This window comes from Marmota marmota, unplaced genomic scaffold (assembly GCF_001458135.2).
Source record: "Marmota marmota marmota unplaced genomic scaffold, marMar, whole genome shotgun sequence".
NCBI lineage: Eukaryota > Metazoa > Chordata > Mammalia > Rodentia > Sciuridae > Marmota > Marmota marmota.
In genome coordinates, this window is record NW_026000026.1 from 15,299,840 (window position 1) to 15,323,400 (window position 23,561).

Consider the following 23,561-nt stretch of genomic DNA (forward strand, 5'->3'; position numbering starts at 1 on the left):
AACCAAAAAAAAAAAAAAAAAAAAAAAGATCTAGTGATATTCTATCCACCTTGATGGGTGAAGTCAGCATTCATGCCAGGAAAGCACAACCTCCTTAGCTCAGAATCCAGGGCCATGGAGACCCAGGCTCTGCTCAGCCCTTCCCCTCCTCTTTCCCTCCTCGACTTCAGGACTTGCTCTCCACCCTGATGAAGAGAAGGAGCCACAGGCTGCTCCAGCACAGCACACGCACCTGGTCATCTTCTTTGGTGCGTGCTATTCCTCCAGCCTGGAAGACCCCTTCCTGCTAAGACTTTGCGAATATGAACTTTACTTTGGTAATCACCCTCTTTCCTGGCTGCTTAAAGCAAGATACAATAAAAAAAAAAACACCAAAACCTGATTCCACTTATATAAAATGTCCAAACTGGGCAAATCTATTGAAATAGAAAGTAATCAGTGGTTCTCAAGGACTGGGGGTTGTCTAAAGGTACAGCTTTCTTTTGGAGGGTGACGAAACTGTCCTAAGATTGATTGTCTAGATAGTTCTATGACCGTATACACAGGAAGAGCTACTGACTTGTACACTTTAAATGGGTAGATGATATGGTATGTGAATTGTACTTCAATAAAGGCTGTTAAAATTTTTTTAAATGAGATCATACTATTAACGAATAATAAAACAAATCCCAAGGTGTTATAAATAGAGCCCAGAAATGAGCCGAGTGATGGGTAAGTTTCCCTCGGTGCCGCCCGGCTTCTGCAGACTCCCATAGACGACCGACTGCACCCCTACCCTGGCAGGGAGCAGGACTCTCTTCACAGCTGGATATTCTGCTTCTCTCGACCGGCGTCCCTGCCATGAGTGAAGGAAGCACGGCAGGAGGTAGGACTCACCGTGGGCAGCTGGCCTGAGAGCAGATGGCCGTCCTGGGCCAGCATGTTGGACACCATGATAGCCGGGAGGTCCATGGCCTGGTAGGAGTAGGCAGGGAGAAGACCGTTGGGTGTAAGCCCGTGGCACAGCGAGTGGTAGCTGGCTTCGTGGTCCCCCAGGTGCAGGAGAGATGGCTCAGGGAGGTTGGGAGGTGTTATCGGAGGGATCTCATAGTCTTCGTTGCTCTCACTCTGGCTGTTATAGGTCTAAAACATCAAAAGGGCACGTTGGTGGGGGTCAGTGTCTTAAAACTGCAGAACACACTCAACACCACCATAATAACAACCCTTTGGCAAAGAGAAGAGATGACTCCTCTGCAAGGCAGAGGGTCTAGGTGGCCCCCTGACTTGGAAAGACTCCTGCTCCATTCCCAAGCAGATGCTCCCTCCCACCAGAGGCTCCACACACAAAAGCCTGCTCTCCTGGAGAACAAGACTGGCTCCTGTCACCTGCTTCCCTCTGTTTGCCCCTCAGAACCAGCCACCACAGCCCACCCAAGATCCACCTTTCCACAGTCACCCATTTTACAGACTGGGACCCCAGGCTAAGAAGGAAAATGGACCATCCAAGTCAGCAGAAGAGCTGGGAATGGAGCTGAAGCGCCCAAGCCCTGCCCGGTGGGCTTTCCAGGCGGCTGGATGCTTTTCTCTTACATGTCCCCAACAGCCAGCCCAACCCCGGCCTCTCTCACGTGTCCCTGTCTTGGCAAATGGGACAAATGTTCCTCAGAAGAACAAAGGTGGAGGCTAGGGGCAATGCTGGCCACCTTCTTTCCAGTCCTTATTTGTGTATTTTTCTGGCCTTACTGAGCTGACCAGGGACCCCCAGGACAGTGGTGAACAGAAAGGCTGAGCGTGGACATGCTTGCTTCCCCCTTATTGTTATGGTCTCAATATTTTACTGAAAAGTACGATGAGCCCCCACTTCTGTTTTTTAACTTTGAGACGAGGTCTTGCTAAGTTGCCCAGGCTGGCCTCTGACTTGCCATCCTCTTGCCTCAGCCTCCTGGGTCACTGGGATCATGGACATGTGCCACCGTGCCCAGTCTAGCTGAGTTTTTTTTTTTTTATTGTGCATTGATTTTTAATTTTATCAAATTCTTTCCCTCTGCCTCTACTGAAAGGCTCAAGTGATCCTCATTTTTAAATTCAGTTAATTTAAATGACTTTTTTGCCTTTATTCTTCTTAGGTCAGGAAGCAGTATTCTTTCTATGCATTTTAGATTTTGTTGGCTGACAATTTGTTTAGGACTGTTGCATCTGGTTCACAAGTAAAATTGGCCTCCATTGTCCTGTCTTATGATGCCCTTGGTGAGTTTGGGTGTCCTAGTTGGTCTGGGGATTTATTTTCCCTTTTCCATTTTTTTAAAAAAATATATTTTTCTATTCTTAGACCTAGCAGAAAAGGGATGTCTGAGTTGGAAGACTGATCCCGGAACTGTCCAGAATTCAGCATGGAGGGACCAAGAAGACACGCATGTTACAGAGATCACATGCGGACATGACAGGTGGGTATCGTCATCCGCTCAACTGACATTATGGAGGGAAGAGAATGAGAGAATGACCCAGAGGAATAGATGAAGAGGCATGAGAATATTCTGGAACCAATGAAGGACACCAAAGGTACTGGTGAAGGTGAGGGTGAACCTGTATATTCAGAGAAGGAAAAACTGCAACCGCATGTAAGAAATAACATTGCTAACGTCTTGTGTGGTTAGATGCATCAAGTATGTGTGCTCCCCTGGTGAGGTCACTGGAGTCGGACGCCATGCCTGGTTCGCGGAAGGTGAGTCCCCACTGTTTCCCGGATGGCGTCATGCGTGGTGACGTCATTATTGATGACATCATGAGCGGGGACCGGTGGGTTTGGGCAGAGCCAAGCGAGGAGCAGAGAGCACAGGACGCCAACACGCCTGATCAGTCAGTGTCCAGGGCTTTCTCCTCGGGAACCCTCACAACCCCATGGGGAAGAGCCCTAGACTGCCCTTCAGAGCCACAGGAACCAGCTCCGAGAGGGCAAGGCCCTTGCCACACTGGTACCCACCCCGGGACCCAGAACCCACCAGGCTCTTGCTCACTGGCCCCCTCTGCAGGGCTATCGTGGGATTATCTCACGGCTGGGCAGACTGCGCAGGGGCAAGAGGCCACCTGCCTGCCTTCTTGCTTCACCACCTTCTTCTAGGTTCCCCTGTTGGCATTTTATGGGCTCAGGCCTGAGCTCTCCTCTCTTCCTGCCCTACACTCTCTCCCCAGGTGGACCTCAACGGGTCTCAGCTCCAAGTCCCATTCAGCAGCCATGTGTACACCTCCAGCCTCGGTCATTCATTGGAGCTCCACAGGTGGGCATCTCAACACCACTCCACATTCCCTCTGATGGCCAGGGTGCCCCTTCTCCTACCTGAACCTGTGTCCTTCTGTCCCCCAAAATGACACTCTCCTCCATCTGTTAATAAAACCACAAACCTGGGACTCACACTGTCACCTCTCAAATCCAGCGCAACTCCTCCAAAATGTCTTTAAATTCTGCCTGTTTTCCTCCATCTCCACTGTGACTATCTCATCCCAGCCACATGCACACTCCTGTCCTGCCATCTTCTACCTTGACAATGACAAGGGCCTCTCTTACTGGTCTCCTGTGGCTCTCTCTTGTCCTTCTATTCCCTTCCTGTAGTCAGAGTGGTCTTTAAAAAGATGAACATCTCACAATGTTACTCCCATTCTTGAAATGCTGATGGCTCTCCCTGCATTCAGGATCAAGTTTCTAGCTCCAAATATAACTCTGTATGTCCTCCATGGCTGACCCATTATCTCTATAATCACAGAGACCATTCCTGGCTCCAGGCCCTTACATATGTGTCCCCTCTGCAGTATGGCTCTCTGCCTGCCCCACACTCTCCCTTCATCTGACTCATTGCTGCTCATCCCTCACCAAGAGGTTGGTTTCAATGTAAGAAAGAAATCAGGAAAGCAACCCCATTTATAATAGCCTCAAAAAAAAAAAAAAACTAGTCATAAATCTAATCAAAGAGAGGAAAGACTTCTACAATGAAAATCACAGAAAATTAAAGAAAAAAAAATGAAGATACAAGAAGATGGAAAGACCTCCCATGTTCATGGATAGGCAGAATTGGTATTGTTAAAATGGCCATATTATCCAAAGCCACATACAGATTCAATGCAGTCCCCATCAAAACACCTACGACATTCTTCACAGAACTAGGAAAAACAGTCCTAAAATTCATTTGGAAGGATAAAAGACCCAGAATAGCCAAAGCAATTCTAAGCCAAAGAAACAATGCTGGAGGCATCACACTATGACTTCAAATTATTACTAGTGAGCTACAGCAATAAAAAGTGCATGGTAAGGGCATAAAAACAGACACACAGACCAATGGTACAGAATAGAGGACAGAGACAAACCCACACATCTACATACACTGGAGAAAAAGCAGCCTCTTTAACAAATGGTACTGGGAAAACTGTTTATCCATATGTTCAAGAATGAAACTGGATCCCTATCTTAAGCCTTGCATGCAAATCAACTCAAAATGGATCAAAAACCTTGGAATTAGGCCAGAAACTATACAACTCCTAGAAGAAAACATAGGGTGGTCAACACTCCAGCATATAGGCACTGGCATCAGCTTTCTCAGTAGGGCCTCCGGAGCTCAGGAAATAACGCCAAGAGTTAATAAATGGATGGCATCAGATTGAAAAGGTTCTGTATGGCAAAGGAAACAAGTAGGAGTGTGATGAGAGAACCTTTAGAGTGGGAGAAAAATCTTTGCTAGCTACTCTTCTGACAGAGGTGTAATATCAAGAATATATAAAGAACTCAAAAACCAACACCAAATAACCAAATAACCCAGCCTAAAAAAAATGGGCTACTGAATTAAACAGATACTTCTCCAAAGAAGACACACAAATGGTCAACAAATATACGAAAAAATGTTCAATATCATTAGCAATTAGGGAAATGCAAATCAAAACTACACTGAAATCTCATCTCATACCAGCCAGAATGGCAGTCATCAACAATACAAATAATAATAAATGCTGGAGAGGATGTGGAGAAAGGATCACTTTTACACTGTTGGTGGGATTGTCTGTTGGTATAACCACCATGGAAATCAGTATGGAAGCTCCTCAGAACACTAGGCATGGAACCACCATACGACCCAGCTATTCTGCTCCTCAATATTACACTAAAGAATTAAAATCAGCATGCTATAGCAATATGCGAATACCCATGTTTATAGCAGCACAATTCACAACAGCCGAACTATGGAACCAGGCTAGGTATCCACCGATAGATGAATGGATAAAGAAAATGTGGTCTATATACACAATGGAGTTTTATTCAGCCACAAAGAAAATTGAAATTATGTCATTTGCTGGAACATGGATGGGACTTGAGACCATTATGTTAAGCAAAATAAGCCAAACTCAGAAGGTCAAGGGTCATATATTTCCTCTCATATGTGGAAACTAGAGAGGAAAAAGGAAAAGGAAGGTGGGCGGTTACTGCATAAAAAGCAAAGGGAGATCAGTAGCATACAGAAAAGGGACCAGCGGGTGGGAGGAGGGGAAGGAGGGCAAAGTGCCAAGGGGAATATTGGGCAAGTCGTATTGTGTGCATGTACAAATGTGCCATCACAAATCCCACCAGCCATAACGCACCAATTAAAACAATCGAAAGTAAAAACAAAATTAAAAAAATAAAAGAGGTTGGTTGAAGTGTCTTCCCTGGTACTCTACAGTAGGTCAGACCCTATACAGCACCCCAAGATTTCCCAGGATTTCTCCCTGGAAGTGCTCGTCAAACTTGTAGTTCACTGACTTCTGATGAACCTGTTTGTCATGAAATGTGACTTTTGCTTGCTGTACCCCATGCTTAGGCCAGAACCCGGCGTAAAGTCTGGCACCAAAATGAGCTCAAAAGCAATTCATTGATGAGAAGGCAAGGCCAAGGGCTGACATCATAAACACGCACCTCGAGACCTTCAGCACTACCCAGGGCAGGGGGACTGCGGTCTTTATTACACAGGAGGCAGGGCTGGGTGGTGGTTAGAGCCAGACGGCTCGGGTCTGAATCCCTGCTCTGCCACTTACTACCTGTGTGATCCGGGGCACATAACTCACCCTCACTTTGCCTGGGTTTCCTCATCTGTGAAAAAGAGGGTATCAACAGTAGTACCTACAGGGTTGTTGCAAAGAGTAAACAAACGAACACATGTAAATGTGCAGGACGGGGCCTCCCCTCAGTGAGCCATCTCGTGTTAGTTATTGCCACTGTCCTGATGTCCTTGCCTGGAGTTCAGGAGATGTCAAGTGGCTATCCCAGGTACACAGGGAGTAAAGAGCAGCTCACTGGCTCAGCACCCTCTGTGAATATCCCTGAGCGGGTGCCCCGGGTCTGTGCACCAAGGGTTGATGTCTATCTTCAGCAACTGGCTGCAGGTGAGAATCAGCTGTGGTGTCATGTTGCCCCATAAAGCAGAGTCTCCCTGCCAGCCTTCCTGTCTAGAGTCACCTCCTCCTGGAAGCCTTCCCAAGTCCCCTGCCTATGCTAAGTGACTCCCCTCCCGCGACTTCCCCTCCACTTTGACTCCTTGATGTTTTACTGCCTCCCTCCCCCTAGATCCCAAGTTTTGTGAGGGTGGGGAACGGTCTGCCCCGTCACCAATGCCTAGCACAGTGCTTGGCACCTGGCAAGTGCTCAGTCACATGCAGTAAGTGAGATGGAACAGCCCGGGCTGGGTGAGTGACAGTCAGCAGATCTGAACAATGGGTAGCAGAGGGACTTACAATCTGTTCATATCTGTTGACTGCCACCTCCCTCCCTGTCCCTCAGCATCCAGAACAGGTGCTGGCATGTGGCAGGTGTGCAAGGAATGCCAAGTGACTGCCCAAGTCCATTCTTTTCAGTCAAAATCTGAAACCTCCATCCACTGGAACTGGCCCAAGCAACCAGAAGCTTTTTGAAAAAATAAGCATATGTTGTATCAAAATATTGAAATAACACAATTATGACAATTCATTTAAAGAGGCAATTAGCACACTTAAAAATAAGCATGCAAACACACACATGCCTCCTCCAAGTGTAATCAAATCCTAAGCCTCTGAACACCCACCAACCTGTCCTGCTACTGACTCACCCTGAGTACCTACTGTGTGCCAGCCACTGCATCCAGCACTTGCATGCTCTTCCCATTTTATTATGAGTTCTACAAATAAGCGCCAATCATCTCTGTATTGCAGACACGGAAGATGGAGCTCAGAGAAAGGAGGTGTCACATAGCTAGTGAGACTCGAGACCCAGGACTTGTGACTCAGAATCCAGCATCTTCCCAGTCATCTCCAGGATTCCTATTTTAAGAGCTTGGCCACTCAACGGTGCCTCATTTGCTCTACAGAAGGATGCTGAGTTGTCCAGCTGCCAGAGCTCTGGTGTGTCCACAAGGACGGAGCATCTGTCGTGTTTTTCACACAGCAGTTCCAGGAAGGGAAGAATGCTGAGGGACCGCTCTTGGGTCAGAGCAGGGCCAAGCCCCTCTCCTGGAACTCCTGGGAGGAGGCCACAGAAAGCACTGAAGGCAGTAACTTTTCAAGGCAGCAGAGCAAAGGTGCAGAGGCAAGGCCTCTGGGCTTGAGGGCGAACCTCCCCTCAGGAGGAGGGGGGCTGGAGAAGGTCCAGTGGGTCAGCAACTAGCAGAGCCAGGGCTCAGCTCACGTTCTAGCAAACAACCAGCATGAACTCATCCCTTACCACGGGAATGTAAAATGACAGATTAGTGAAGAATCCAATCACAAAAAGTAAAAACAAAAACATTCCTTTAAATAATCCTTACTAGGAAAATACTCATAGCTAGAACCTAGAGAATGAACAGTGAATCTGAGAGAGGGAGTCTAGAAAGAGCAGCAAGGTGCAAAACCTTGGTGGTTTATGACTCCAAAATGCTCACACATGAAGTAACTTGCAGAACAAGGATTCCTAAGAGAGAAGAGGTACCGGGCTGTCATGTTCACACTGACCCCAAACTAACAACAGCAGAGTTTCAGCTAGAAAATGTGTCCTCCTGAGCGGAGAAGATACAGCTTCATTATTTACTTTAGAAGGAGAATATAAGCATATTTGCTATAATATAATAAAAATATTTAATATTTATATTTGCTATAATATTTAAAAATGATACATTGAGGTTTTCACATAACATTGACCATTTTAAAGAGAACGATTTGGTGGCAATTATTACATTCATTGTTGTGCAACACCACACCTCTATCTACTTTCCAAATATTTTCATTATCCCAAAAGAAGACCCTATACCCACTGTGCTGTTTCCCCTGTGTTCCCTCAACCTCTGGTGACCACTGGCCTTCACTGCCCCTATGAATTTATTTATTCTGAATATTTTCATGTAAATAGATTTTTTTTTAAGCACTGGGGATTGAATCCAGGGTTGCTTTACCCTTGAGCGACATCCCTGGCCTCTTTTAATTTTTTTTTTTTTTAATTTTGAGACAGGGTCTCCCTAAGTTGCCCAGGGCAACTTAGCAACAACTTGCTAAGTTGTTGAGGCTGGCCTCCAGCTTGTAGTCTTCCTGTCTCGGCCTCCTGAGTCACTAGGATTATAGGCATGTGCCACTGTGCCTGGCAAACGGAATCATTGAATACAGGCCTTTTTGTATCTGGCCTCTTTCACTTAGCATATTTTCAAGGTTGATTGACATTCTCCTTAGTGTAATGTACATAAGGTTCAATTGGCATAATATTTCTGAGATTTATAGCGTGTATAATACTCCATTCCTTTTTATGGTCACGAAGTAGTCCCCTGTATGGAGATTCCATAATTTGTTTATTCATCCTCTGGGGACCATTAGGGCTGTTTCCATCTTTTGGCTCCTGTGAATGGGGCTGCTGTGAACATCGGTGGCCATGTGTTTGTCTGAGTCCCTGTTTTCAATTCTTTGGGGTATATACCTGTGGCTGGAATTGCTGTCATGATAATTCGATGTTAACTTCTTGAGAACCCGCCAAGCTGCTTTCCACAGTGCTGCCCATTTTACAGTCCCCGTGGCAAAGTCTGAGGGTTCCGACGTCTCCATATCCTCACGGCCAGCATTTATTTTCAGTTTTTAAAAATCACACCCATTCTAGTGTGAAGTGGTATCGTGTGGTAGTTTTCATTTGTATTTTCTGAAGACTAATGACATTGCGCATCTTTTCATGTGATCCTGGCTATTTGCATATCCTCTTTGAAGAAATGTCTCCTCCAGTTTTCTGTCCATGCTTTCAATGGGGTTGTCTTTCTGTTCCTGACTGTGGCAGTTCTTTATGTCTTCTAGGTACCAGGCCCTCATGATATATGCTCTGCAATTATCTTCTCCCATTCTCCCTTTCTTGATAACATCCTTGGATGCGCAAAACGTTTTAATTTTGATGAAGTCCAACTCATCTACTTTTTGTTGCTCATGCTTCTAACGAACGTCATATCCAAGAAGCTATTGCCAAATCCAGGATAATGAAAAGGTACCCCCTAAGCCCTCATCGAAGAACTTCATATTTATGCTGTGGGTCCTTTTTTTAAATATTTTTTAATTTATACAAGGACACAATACCTTTATTTTGTTTGTTTATTTTTATGTGGTGCTGAGGAGGGAACCCAGGGCTTCACATGTCCAAGGCAAGTGTTCTGCCACTGAGCCACAACACCATCCACCATGGGTCCATTTTCAGTGAACTCTTGGGTATGGCATGAAGTAGAGTCTAATTTCTCTTTTCTTTTTGCATGGCTCTTCAGTTGTCTTAGTGCCATTCGGTGGAGAGACTCCTCTTTCCCTACGATTGGTCTTGGCACCTTTGTCAAAAGCCAACCAGCCTTAGATGTATGGGTTTATTTTTGGACTCACAGCTCTAATTGTCCATATGTCTGTATGCCAGTACATGCAGTAATTAAGTGCCGTAGCTTTATAAAAATCGGGAAATGTGAGTCCTTTGACTTGTTCTTTAAGATTATTGCTCCTATTTAGGGCCTCTTGCAATTCCATATGAACTTGTGGACCAGGTTTTCCGTTTCTGCAGTAAAGGTGAGTGGAAATTTGGCAGGGACTGTGCTGCAGCTATAGTGCCATCTTAACAACATTAAGTCTTCCAATCCACAAGCACAAGGTGGCCTTCCAACGACTACTTAGGTCTTCTTTATTTCTTTCAGTCATGTTTTATAATTTCCAGGGTTTTATCTCCTTGAGTAAATTTATCCCTTCACATTTCCTTCTTTTAGGTACTCCTATATACAGGATCGTTTTCTTAGTGTCCTTTCTGGCACTGTTCAATGTTGGTTTGTAGAAACACAACTGATTTTTCCATGTCCATCTTATGCCTTGAAACGTTGCTAAATTCATTTGTGAAGCATTTGTAATAATTTTAAGGGGATGCAGAAATTACAAACCATTAAAGAAACAAAAGATAAAATAAAATGAAAGGAAAAAAGACTTTGATCAGACTTACAAAGAACTTGAAAAAACAGGAATGAGCTATGAAACATGTTAATAAAGAACTTCTTAAACATGGCTGTATTAAGACCAAATATTAGGAGTTTCAATACATATGATTTCAATTGCATATTAAAAATAAAGATTTATATTTTGATTAAAATAAATGAATCCAAGCTGGGCACAGTAGCATATGCCTGTATGTAATCCCAGTGGCTCAGGAGGCTGAGGCAGGAGGACCATGATTACAAAAGCAGCCTTAGCAACTTAGCAAGGTCCTGAAGCAACCCATTGAGACCCTGTCTCTAAATAAAATATAAAAAAGGGCTTGGGGTGGCTCAGTGTTTAAGTACCCCTGTATTCAATCCCTGGTAGCAAAAATAAATAAATAAACAAATAAACAAATAAAAGAATCTAGTATATAACATTTACAATAGACATGCTGGGAATAAAATGCCATGGGAGGTTAAAGATAAACATGTTAATAAACAGCAGAGTAGCAAAATTAATAACAAATTAAATATAATTTAGGGGAAAAAGCACTAAAGAGACAAGGAGGAATACTTAAGTTGATAAATTATGTAACTCACTGTGAAGAAATGACAGACATAAACTGCTGAGAGCCATAGCCGAGTCGGAATGATGCATGGCATTTTTGCCAGAACGGAGTGGTTGAGAGGTGACGACAGCAAGCCATTGAGATGATGATGGTTATGTTAAGCTGTGTATTCATTTATTTATTTTTTTTATTTTTTAAATTTTTATTGTTGGTTGTTCAAAACATTACATAGTTCTTGATATATCATATTTCACACTTTGATTCAAGTAGGTTATGAGCTCCCATTTTTACCCCGTATACAGATTGCAGAATCACATCAGTTACACATCCATTGATTTACATATTGCCATACTAGTGTCTGTTGTATTCTGCTGCCTTTCCTATCCTCTACTATCCCCCCTCNCCCTGCAAATTCTATGATTTTGTCATTTTTATATTAGACCCCTGCTGTCCGCCTCGGCCTGCTACTTTTGGGGATTCCCGGGGAGTGCCCATTGGTTAGGGAAGTGCAGGAGGGGGGATTGCTGGAGGGGTGATTTCAGGTTGGTGTGGTGTGTCCCGAGAGAAGGCCGCGTGCGTGGCGTTCGCGGGAGTGCTGAGAATAAAGGAGTTCCTGTTTTGAACCTACAAGGCTGTGTGGAGGCTCGGTTATTTTGTGCCCAGCCAGACTGCGGCAATAAACTTTTATGTAGATTGCTAAACCAGAGAAATTCAGAATGTTAAAAAATATCAGAAGTACAAAATCATAAGCAAAGTGAGACACGTTAACATGTCTCTTCAAAAATCGACAAGTCCATCAGATGTAAATAAGAATAGCAGATTTGAATGGAATAATTGACCTTGACTCATCCTGATATTTAAAGGATGCACATCCATCCCAAGTATCCACGAACACTACCAACATGGTCATGCATTAACTGCAAAGATAATCTCTAGCTTTCCAAAAGGTAGAAATGTTCCAGACCACATGCCAAGATCTAAAGGCACTGACCTAGTTATTAACAAAAACAAACTAAGGAAACAAAGATGGACCAGAGCAAAGGCTGGGTGGCAAGGAGCCCCTTCCAAACACCAGGACACTAAGAGCCACCGTCTAAGTGACTTCTGGGCTTAATGAGGAAACCACAACTGAAATTTTATGAGAATAAGAGCTGACAAACCCGGGAGGTGAACAATGGAAAATTTATACCTTTTACCTAAATTAATTTATTAGTAGACAAGAAAGACAAAATAAATGAACTTGGGAGTCAACTCAAGAAGGTAGAAACAGAATAACAAAATAAGCCAACAGTCAGTAGAAGAATCATAAAATAGAAAATGCATTTTAGGTAAGAAATATAAAGTAGAGCTTTTTATTAAAAAAAAAAAAGCTGGCAAAATAGCTAACCACCAACAAGAAAAAAGAAGATACCAAAAAGGAATGACAAATATATTGATTCTTTAAAAGCCATTGAGAATTCTTCTGTGACACAGTATAAGACTGATTTTGAAAATGTTTGTAATTTCCAATTTAATAATGCTATTGTTTAGTTCTTCTGAAGAACTCTTACTCTTCTTTTTCTGCTTAACCATTGGTTTCTGAGAGAAGTGGGTTAAAATTTTCCACTGTGATTTACCAACTTCTTGTATTTCTGTCTATTTTGCTTTAGGTATTTCAAAGCTATGTTGTTAGGTATTTACATATTGACTGTGAGCATATCTACTTGGTGAAACGTTCCCTTCATTATCTGACGGTTCCCTAGGTTTGCCCACTTACTGCTTACTCAAGAGTCTCCGGCTTCCGTTTTGACTACCATCCACTCCCACCCCAGCGAGGTATAGAGAAAGGCAGAGATTCGCTGAGGGGGCAAAAGGAGATATCACTATTTTCCAAAGCTTTTGGGACTCAAGAGTCCAGCATGAAGGGGGACACAGCACCCTTCTCCCTGGAGAAGAGATGAGAAAGTTCTGAGAAAACCCCATAGTATCCCCAGAGTTGAGAAGTTTAGAAGGACACTTACTAGTATTTGCCTGTCACTGAAAGATTTTGGGAGATGAAAGGGACACTAAGACACTAAGGACACTTAGTGTCCTGGACTGGCAGGGAAAGGAAACAGAGACAGAGAGTGGGGGAGAGAAATAGAGAGGGAGAGGGAGGGAGGGAGAGAACGAGAGAGAGATTAAAGTGGGACTGGAGGAGCAATCTGCACTATATGGTTCTGCAAGGCAAGGCAATATGGGTCCTGGGAGGTCGAGAGAAGCCTAAAGACTGCGGCTGGCCGAAGGCATCCAAAGGGGTCTCACCGTGGTCTGATAGGACAAGGAGACCTCAGCACGTGGTGTGATGACAGGTGAACCAGCTGCAGCGCGGGCCACAGAGGTGAGCTGCAGGGTGATTCCCAGCTCACGAAGGCTGTGTGGCCAGGGGCCCAGATGGAAGAACAGCCAGCTCTGTCAGGCTGTCCTTTACCTCCACCTCACCCTGTCCTGATCCGAGTCTCAGGCAGCCGCAGAGGAAATGGGCCCAGACCACCCCCATCCCCACTGTAGGTTCCGGGGGCCATGAGCTACGGGGAAAGGTAGGGGCTTGGCCCTGAGACTGAAGTTGTGATTCTGGTAACTGAAAATGCTCAAAAAGCTGCAGGATGGGACGTGGGGGGATTAGTCCTTGTTTCCTTGCCCCCCGTGGGGCCACCTGCTGAACGAACCCAGTCACAGCAATAGTACTTGATGCTCACCCGGGACTCCTGGGTTCCCAACGCCCTCAATCTCCCACTCACTCCCCCCAACACAGCTGAGAGATTCTTGGGGTAGATGATCACTGGGCACGAGTACAGGAAGGACCCTGGCGCTGGAGTAAGATTTGCTGAAGGACTTTCAGCCATGAACCCACACGGCCCACACCTCAGTTTCCTTACCTGGGAGACCCCATCTGCCATCTGGGAGAATCAGGCAGAAATACAAACATGAGCACGCGTGAATGGAAGTCCTCATGAACCCTCCCAACACCCTCCACGTGAACCCTCCCAACACCCAGGGAAGACAAGGAAAGACACAAAGGCCTCAGGAAGGAAGCAGACCACGTTTAAAGCAGCATTTCCATTTTACAGAGGGGGAAACCGAGGTTCCAAAGGGCAAAATAACTTTAAAGTCCCACAGTTGACATTTACAAACTGAGCATTACTGATGGCCTGAACCAGACCTTGCCCTACGATGTCCAGGTCCATCCAGAGACCACACATGTGAACCCTGGTCAGCCCGGGACGGTACTACCTCACTCCTGTCCCAGGGTAATGTCTAATTTAGTGTTCTCTTTCACTCTATCACCTTTTTTTTTTTCCAGTGCTGGGGACTGAACCCAGGGCACCACACATGCCAGGCAAGCACTCGACCACCGAGCTACACCCCCATTTTAATAAGGAAAACCCACGCCCTGTTAAGAACATTTCCATTGAAGGACAGCGGTACAGTTCAGTGTTTCCCAAGTCTGTCTTCAAAACAAGGACGACAGTATCCTATTCCAAACCCCAAACCCCTTCAACTGGAGCAGGGCTCCCAACTTATCACGTGGGCAGGGGTTTTATGAATTCTTCGAGGAACGAAATGCAATTCTGTCCAACTTGTCTGTGTCCACAATGACCAAGTCAAATTAATCATCTTGGATAACACCCCTGTGTCACCCATCCCAGAGACGTTTAATAGAATCTTTCTGATTCGAGTCGCGCAGCGCATCGGATCAGGAGGATTGCTACCCTCCTGACAATCAGCACGGTGACACTTCCTGATTGGCTTGGCCTTTGCCTGGACTAAAAATGCTTCTTAAAAAAATAATAAAATAAAATAGTAAGAGCCCGTACCATGGATAAACCCAGCAGGAGTGGGAAAAGCCATGGGATAAAATCAAACTTGGGTTCTGGAGAAGGTGGGGGAGGGGCCGTGATCTTTCTACGCCCTAACTTTACAGGCAGAACCTCCAAGCCAGCAGGGAAGCCCTCCTCGGTGGTCTGCCGGCCACGCTGCCAGCTGCGGTTGCTCTGTGGCGGCCCTTATAAGGACAGAAGCTTCGTAGTGAGCCTATGACAGCAGTCACATTCGATATGAGCTTTGTTTACCAAAACCACATCTGGGAACAAACACCGTGATCCCCACATGTTCTCGCTCGGGACATTATCAGACTCACTCCAGGGCTCTGGCAGCTTTCTGGGACATTCATCTTGGGGGAGGAGAAGGTTCTAGAAAGATGAAGGCCTGGTGGGTGGGCTTTTGGGTGTCCTTGTTCATCAGGAAGGAGCAGTCCCAGCAGAAGTCTGGAGGTGACCAGGGGCTGTGGCATCGGGGTGTGACGGGATGGCGTGACCCAGGCCATCCTGCCGTGGGGGGAGTGTCTTTCCCAGCTCATGGGGGAGTCGCTGTATTAGTTTGTGGAATAACATTTTGAAAACCACATATCCAGCTGCCTCTTGGACACTTTCCCTTGGGCAACCCTCTGAGACGAGGGCTCAGCAACTTTTTTCTGCAAAGACCCAGACAGTAAACAGTTGTGGCTCTGTCTCAGCAACTCAACTTTGCCACTGAAACATGAAAGTGACCATATGAGATGTTGGAGCCAAGAGCACACCTGTGTGCAATGAAGCTTTATCTGTCAGAGAGGAAGGGGGTGGGGCGGGAGGCGGACTTAGCCTCCAGACCATGACTTTCTGATTTGTCCTAACTGAAGGAGGAAAGTTAAAATGTCCCAAACCCTGTTCTCCACCATTGTTCCTCCACCTGGTGGCTCAAGCAGAATCCTAGAAGGAGATTCATTCTGCTCTTGCCCTCAACTCCAGCCCCAATGAGCCGAAGTCCTGCCGGCCCTACCTGCCAACTGGCGAATGTCCGAACTGTGACCTGCCCACAGGCACAAATGACACTTCCCCCCATGGACGTCCCCCTGGCACTCAGGACACAGCGTGCAACCCTCAAGACCCTGTGTGAAGCACCCTGCCGACTCCCAGCCTCGCTGACACCCCTTCACTGCCATGGACTGTCACCTTCCCACTTCTGACCAGGCACAAGTCCCAGGACTCCGCTTGGCTGACCCCTCCTCATCTTGCAGGCGGCAGGAACAACTCCCGGAGGAGCTTCCTGGCCCACCACAGGAACAACCCCTTTTTCCCATCACACCACTCTGTCCCCCCTGTGGCACTGCTCACTCCTGTGGTTGGTTTGCCTGATCCATGCCTATCTCCCAGACCAGAGTGAAGGGTCCAGGAGGGCTGGGACATCGTTTTATTGTTCCTTGCTGAGCCTGCAGGGCCTAGAGAGGTGCCCTGCCCAGCGCGTGGTAGAAAATAAAAAATTATTCGTAATGTGAATAAGCAGGCATCGTCTGCAGCCACGCTCCCCTTGGCCCACTAGAACCAGTGACAAGGACTCCCTCCCTGACATACTCAGCCAGGCTCCTGGAGTCCTCTTCTCTGCACCCCATTCTCAGAGTGCCGCCTTTGGCCTGCTAAGCCCAGTTCAGCATCCCCTCGCTGATACCTGACCAAGTACCTCTAGGCAATTTCCCACCCTGACTCCCTTTTCCTGACCTTTGGCCATAATTCCCCAGCTGCCCTGGAGGAGCTGGTTAGCCCCCTCCCCCATTGCAACAGTCCCCATCTAGTGCAATGTCCTCCTGCTGGCTTAACTCCCCATGGTGCTATTCAGACTCCTGTCCCTTTGGGGCCCCAGTTCCTCTGAGGCTTGGAGGGCATCATTGCAAACTCAGGGTCTTTGCGGAGGCTGTTCCCTCTGTCCAGGGTGCTTGGTTTCCCGGGTAACTTCTCATCTTCAGTCTCAGCCTGAGACTGTCCCTGAACACCCAAACGAAGCAGGTCCATGCCCACTGTTGTGCTTACCCAGTCGGGTACTTCTCAGACATGGCACTTAGCACAGCTGGTGAAATATCTGTGAAATAGGTGTATATATGTGAGATGTGTATACACATGCAATCTGCATGCGGGTGTGTGTGGTCTCGGGGATTGGACTCAGGAGCACTCCACCACTGAGATACATCTCCAGGCCTCTTTTATTTCAAGGCAGGGCTTCACCAACTTGCCGAGGCTGGCCTCGAACATGCAATGCTCCTGCCTCAGCCTCCCAGGGAGCTGGGATTACAGGCATGCACCACCACATCTGACCCTGTAAGATTATATTTTTAATGCTTTCCTTCTCCACCTGACAGGAAGATAAAAATTTTGTATCTCCAGGACATAGCCTAGTGCTGGGTACAGAGAGGAACCAAGTAACACTACTACAATTTAATTATTTAGCTTATTTATTCAGCTGATCTGCAGTGGTGGACGTTCTGCTTGTCTTGCCCAGTTTTTCACTTTGCAAACCCTGCAATGAGTATCCTCGCTCTTACATCTTTGCACACTGCTCAAGGGCTCCAGAGGGTCTATTGCTAGAGCAGAAGTGCTAGGTAACCACACATTACCCAGTTTTGAACATTTAGCCCATCTGAGAAAAGCAGCTCTGGCTTGAGTCATCAGTGTCAGCCCTCTAGTTTTTAATGAAGCTGTACACGGGCTCCTGTTTTTATGGACAATACATATTCTGTGTTCTGAAGCGGGCATCCCTTTTGCCATTATTCTATTGTCTTATTCTATGTATTTGAAAGCCTGTTTTTCGTAGCATGTGCTACAAGTGTTTCCCCAGTTTGTTACTTGATTTTATGTTGTTGTTGTTGTTTTTGCCATTCTAAGGGTTTTACATGTCAGTTAAAATTAAGTGTTAACGTTGTATGATTTCCAGCTGTCATATCATGCTGAGAACATGGCTTCCCCGTGCTGGTATTACCAAGATACTCAGCCATCACTTTTCCAGATATGGGATTTGAACTTGGGACTGGCCGTGAGCCATCCTGGTACCACAGTGATTCCCTATGGCAGCTTGGGAATAAGATCTGCTTTGGCTAACGTGCTCTAAGATGCTGGGATTTCCCTTTAGTCACTGAGGACAGTCAGGTCATGTGCAGCCAGAGGCTCCCTTCCTGCCCATGCCTCAGGGCTGGGACCTTATGAAGGAAGGTGGCTGTCCTGCCCTGTCCACTCTCCATGTGGCTGGTTGCTGCTCTGGACCATCCAGCCCCTCACAATCTCTCCCTCTCCCTATTCCAGCCACATTCCTCAAACATGCCAGGCACAGCGCCCCCCAAGGCCTTGCTCCAGCTGTTCCGTATGGGAATGGTCGTCCCCCGACCTTCCTCCCTCACCCCTTCAAGTCTTTGCTCACATATTCCCTTCTCAGCAGGGATTTCCCATCACTGTATTTGCAACTGTCCCTTGCAGGTGAGCTGTCACACCTGGTCCCTCTAGCCTGCTCTATTGGTTTCCCCACAGAACTCTTACTTTCTAACATGCAAGAGACTTCACCCTTTGAAAATAATCATTGGAGCTGGGCACGGTGGTGCATGCTCTAATCCCGGCAACTGGGGAGGCTGAGGCAGGAGGATTGCAAGTTCGAATTTAGCAAGAATCTGTCTCAAAAGTTTAAGAAGTTGAAAGAGGACTGTGAGTGCAGCTCAGTGGTAGTGTCCCTATGTTCAATCCCCAGTGCTACAAAAATAAACAAACCAAGAAATAAATGAAAAATTTAAAAAATTATTACTTTTGCTAGAAGCTACGTTTCAGCATTTGGTCACTGACGGTGACTTGCACGTAGTAGGCCCTTAACAAACAGTTGCTGAACGCAAGAATACGAGGCTGAACAAGGACTGGTTTCTTTCCGGTTCCATCTCAGCACCTACACCATTGCTCAGCACACAGTAGGTGCTTAGTAAATATGTTTTCCAATGAAGACAGGTATGGATGAGTTCACTGACCAAGGTGCTGGGCCCAGCTCCGCACCACCCTCCCTGCAAGCTCCAGGAAGTCAGCAATAGCCTCCCCTGAGAGCTGCTGCTCAGCACATCCTTCCAGCTCAGTCCAGGAAGGTTTCCTGGCTCCTTGTCCTTATCTTAGAAATTGTCTTCCCATGAAGGTTTGAGCCCCAGCTCTGCCCCTGACAGGCTGTGCTGCCTTGGCCGAGACGCTGACCCTTGCTGGGCCTTTATATACCACCTGTAGAAAGAGGAAGTTGGGCCAATGGACTTTCAGACCCACATTGGACTCCAGCCCATGCCACCAGTTGGCAGGTACACCGGCAGACACCAGGCGGTGCTGCTTTTAAGAGCATTTCCAAATTGATGAGTAGGCTCTCAGTGGTTTTTGTGCTAAAATAGCTTCTGGGAAAATTATGTCTATTTACAGCTTTTTCTCTTTTCCATTTCTACCTTTGAAATCTACAGAAGGGACACTGCCTAAAAACGGGCCATACCAGCCGTCTGTGGAGGCCGCACTAAGGTTCTCAGAGAGTGGCTCTCATGAGGGCCCTGAGAAGAGCTCGGCAGAGAAGTCCCTTGGTCTGGGATGCTCTGGGGATACTGCCCTGCTCAGATTCTTCCTTTTGGAGCAGGGTCCCAGCACTGGTCTGAAATCAAGGTGTCCTGGGCCAGATCCTGCAACCTCACCTAATACCAGCCACAGGGAGCCCACAGCAGCCCCAGACACCATCTGTCCCTGAGTGTGCTGGCCCCTCTGCTCAGGCCACTGTTCCCCCAAGGGACACTTGCATATCAACAGGACTTCCACAATCCATTCCTGCCTTGCCAGGTGGTGGCACCAAGGGTTGGGCCCAGCATGCCAGGTCTGCTCTGAGCAGCATGGAGCAAGGCCTGCTCCTTCTGCAGCCTGGACCTGGTGCTCCCGCTAATATGACCCAAACATCATCCCACCAGGGGACTGTGACTCAGAGCTCATCCCCTCCCACAAGGTTATTGGGCACACACCCTCAGCCAGGCTTGTGCTAGGATTTGGAAAGTTCCCAGTGAGAAGAGGGTTCAGCCCCAGCCTCACATAGGTCTGTCCTGCTTTTCTACAGCTTTGTTCCAAAGACAACAGCAGCAACGCTGTGTAGTACTTACCACATGTGTGTACGTGCTGTATGCACATTTATGCATGAATGTGCCAGCCTACGATGCAGGTGCATTATTAAACCCAGTTAGTGGAGGAAGAAACAGAGACGCCTCACTGTGGGCAGCAAGGCCTGGGGCATGAACAGCCCAGACTTCAACCCAGACAGACCATGGTCCAAATCCCAGTTCTGTCACATCCCAGCTGGGAGTCCTTGACCCCTGAGAGGAGGGGAGACTTCCCAAAGGTCACATAATAAGTTAGATTTACCTGGAGCCTCACACAGAACTTGTGTTCTGACTTCCAGTCCAGAGCCCCCAAACTGCAGCCACGTCCACCCTCCTGAGCACCAAGTCTGGCCGTGTCTGCATGGGCTGGGGTGTGCATCCCTGTATGTGTCCACACACAGCATATGTGCTGTAAACGTGTACAAGTGCCTGTACAAACCTGTTTGTGACCGTGTCTCAGTGTCTGCCTGTATGCCTGTGGTTCGTAGGAGCCATTCACTCCCCCACTTAGTGCCCCGCTCCCCACTCCCACGAGACCCTCAGGGGCTTCCTAACCAACTGTGAAAACTCCACGAACATCACTAAGCAAATGCAGAGAAAATATTCCATTCGTGTGCATGCACACACATGTGAGTATTGCCACAAAAGCCCAGGAACCAGGTGTGACTATTATCTCCATTTCTTCCCAGAGTCACACTGCCATGCTTAAAGTGTGGAGAGATGCATGTCACTAGACATGTCTCCGTGAGCACAAGGGGCTCTTATGCTTGTGTCTGTGCAAGAACGTGTCTGCATGTGTGTGTGTGTGTGCGCGCGCCAGGAGAAACTTCCACAGGCATCTTCAAATTTACTATTAATAAGACTTGCTGGCACCAGAGCACAGCAGCACCCAAGCCACACGCACATGCACACAAACACACACACGCATATACACCCATGTGCATGCATGCATGCACACACGGGCTTGGAGATGCTTATGTTCCAACCATTCCTAAAACTCTGTCCGAGGGGAATGGAAGTGAAGGCTGGAGCCTGCAGGGTGGAGCAGATCTGGGGAAGCCACTGCACCTGCTCCCCTGGTGCAAGCCACTGCCACCCATTATGGAGCCAAAACAGTCCTTCCCCTCCCAGGAAGTTAAGTGAATATAGCTCAAGCCCTAAAAGGCTGCTGCATCCACCTCCCGGGGAAAACACACTTCCCTAGTGATCTGATTAACACGAGACACAAATGGGACCTGGCTAGGCTCCTCTCCGTCCCCACCATGGCCTGGCTCTAAAAATGGAGACATCTGTGCAAACATGACAGCTTGAATTTTTTTCTCTCTTTATTGAAACAGAAGAAACCAACAGAAACATGCATGTCCTAAGAGTACAGCTCAATACATGTTCGCAAAGCAAACAGATTTGTGTAACCTGCTCAAAAGAAGAGAGAAAACCTTCCAGGACCCCCAAGGACCCTCAAAGCCCCTTTGTCACTACCCATCTCCTCCCAGTGAAACTGCAGTTCACACTTCTATCACTACCGATCAGCTGTGCCTGTTTGTGTGTGTTGTGTAAGGAGCATCATATAAAATGCCCTTTACTGTCCGGCTCCTTTTGCTAAAGAAAACGTTTGGGAGATGGACCTGAATTATTGCAGGTAGTTCCAAGTTGTTCACTGTTGTGGCTGGAGAGTATCCTGCCAGGTAGGGCTATTCTGCAACATTTATCCAGTCTACTACTGGTGGACATTTGGACCATTTCCCGTTTTGTTCTTTTGTGGGGGAAAAAAAAAAGCTGCGAAGAACATTCTTTGACATGTCTTGGTGAACACATGAAGGTGTCTGTGGAGTGGGATTGCTGGTTGGAGACATAAATACTCAGCTTTTGATACCGAGCATTGGTTTTCTAAAATGGTTGTACCGATCTATGCGGCCCTGTATCAGGAACCAGTTCCTCCAGATCCTTGTTAACTTGATATTTTTTTTTTTGTCTTTTTCATTTCTCCATCTGGTTGGAAAATTTTAAAATGTTTCCCTCCCCCTCCCCCTGCTGTAGTCCTTCTCGCTATCTCCAACAATTATTTCTTCAAGTCAGCAGCAAGACATCACACAGTTAAACCACCAGCCACAACCCATCCACCCACGGGGCCATTGCAACACGGAGCCTCATCTAAACGCCCTTCTGGTTTCTCTTCAGATTCTATAAACCTTTCACCTTTTACTAAAAGCCCTTGAGCAATTACGAGGGACCTTGACCGCAGGTTTTCCTGTGGTACTTTGAAGAGGAAGGTTCCATCTCATGATGCACAGCAAGATTTTCTCCAATCCCTCCCAGCCATTGCTCTCCAAAGCCAACCATGGCTCACTCGGCCATCCCTGCCCTTCCGACCTACACCCCTTCCCCTGACCTGGGAGCTGCCCTCGACATGGAGCTTGGTGCCCCTGGGCATTTGTGTGGCACAGACTCTGCCACCTGGAAAAAGTACACATCTGTTGAGGCCCATGGTGCTGACCTGAGGGCTGGACTTCTGTTTGCCCAAAACACCAGCCTCATCTCCCCTCTCCATCCCACTCCAGTTACAGGCACAAATATTCACAGAAAAATGGAGTGAACGTTCCCCTAGCTCCTTTGCTACTTTGCTTTTCTTCCCTAAACTTCAAAGTCTAACAAAATCGCTTTATCATGCTCCTGTCCTCACCCACACAGGCCCAGCCAGTCCCCTGGCCCCTTCTTCAGGGTGTGTGCACTGACCTATAAGGTGATATCACCACTCCCATTTTTCAGAGGTGGAAAGCAAGGCCAAGTGCGGTTTAGCCATCCGGCCAAGGTCACACAGGCAGAACGGGGCAGAAGCAGGAGCACTGGGCCCAGAACCACCATCGACTCACCGGAGCCCTGCAGAGCCAGGAGGAGGATGCCAGGCCTGGCAGGGCACTGCCTCAGAGGCCGTTCTCCCCCATCAGAGCCTTGGGCGTGAGTGGGTGAGACATAGCGAATGTCCGTGTGGACCCCAGAAGGCCTGTTAGTGTTGTGAGCCGTTGAGCCAAGGAGCCTGGGCAAACCAGGCTGGTCAGACGGTGGCCGTTGCTGGCTGAGGAGGGCTTGCCGGTCTCCAACAGGCTAGAAATGATCCAGAGGCATCTGTCACTAGGTTTGTGATTTCATGGGCTTTTTATTGGCACATTTTAAAGCGAGATAGTCTCTTTTCAATTTCAACCCTCAACAATCTGATTTTCATTCGCTAAGATTGCTGATTGCATGTGACATCTGACTCCTGGGCCCACCAAGTCCTGGGCATGTGACCTGGGTTTTTCCATCTGTAGCAAGGGCATTTTAACAGCACCTCAGGCTAACTGCCATTTGCCATGTACCCAGCACCCAAATAATCACTTTGGGTATAAATGCATCTTATTTACTCTACCCTGAACCACTGTGAGGGATTTCTAAAGTGAAACTGAAGTCTCAGAAAAGGGGGATTAACTTGCCCAAGCTTTCCCAGCCATGAAGGGTCGAGACTAGGTTTTCTGTTTTCTCAGGTCATTCCTCATACCCAGACAACCAACAGCATTTTCTTGTGACTCTGGTTGACTGGAAGGTCACTCAGTCATTGTCCCCACCTCCGGGCTTCTTCTTTACTGGTGGGAC

General features: G+C 47.2%; 1 protein-coding gene across 5 annotated transcripts in view; it reads right to left on the reverse strand.

Annotated features, from left to right (window-relative positions):
• The window catches only part of Tox2 (TOX high mobility group box family member 2), a 127,176-nt gene that overhangs the window by 46,542 nt on the left and 57,073 nt on the right, over positions 1–23,561 (reverse strand). For 4 of the 5 annotated variants that reach the window (XM_015480457.2, XM_048810914.1, XM_048810911.1 and 1 more), the window contains exon 3: positions 877–1,122. The exons of the other annotated variant lie outside the window; for it this stretch is intronic. In XM_015480457.2, coding sequence (XP_015335943.1) covers positions 877–1,122 — 246 coding nt within the window. The remainder of the gene's footprint in view (positions 1–876; positions 1,123–23,561) is intronic. 5 annotated transcript variants of the gene reach the window in all.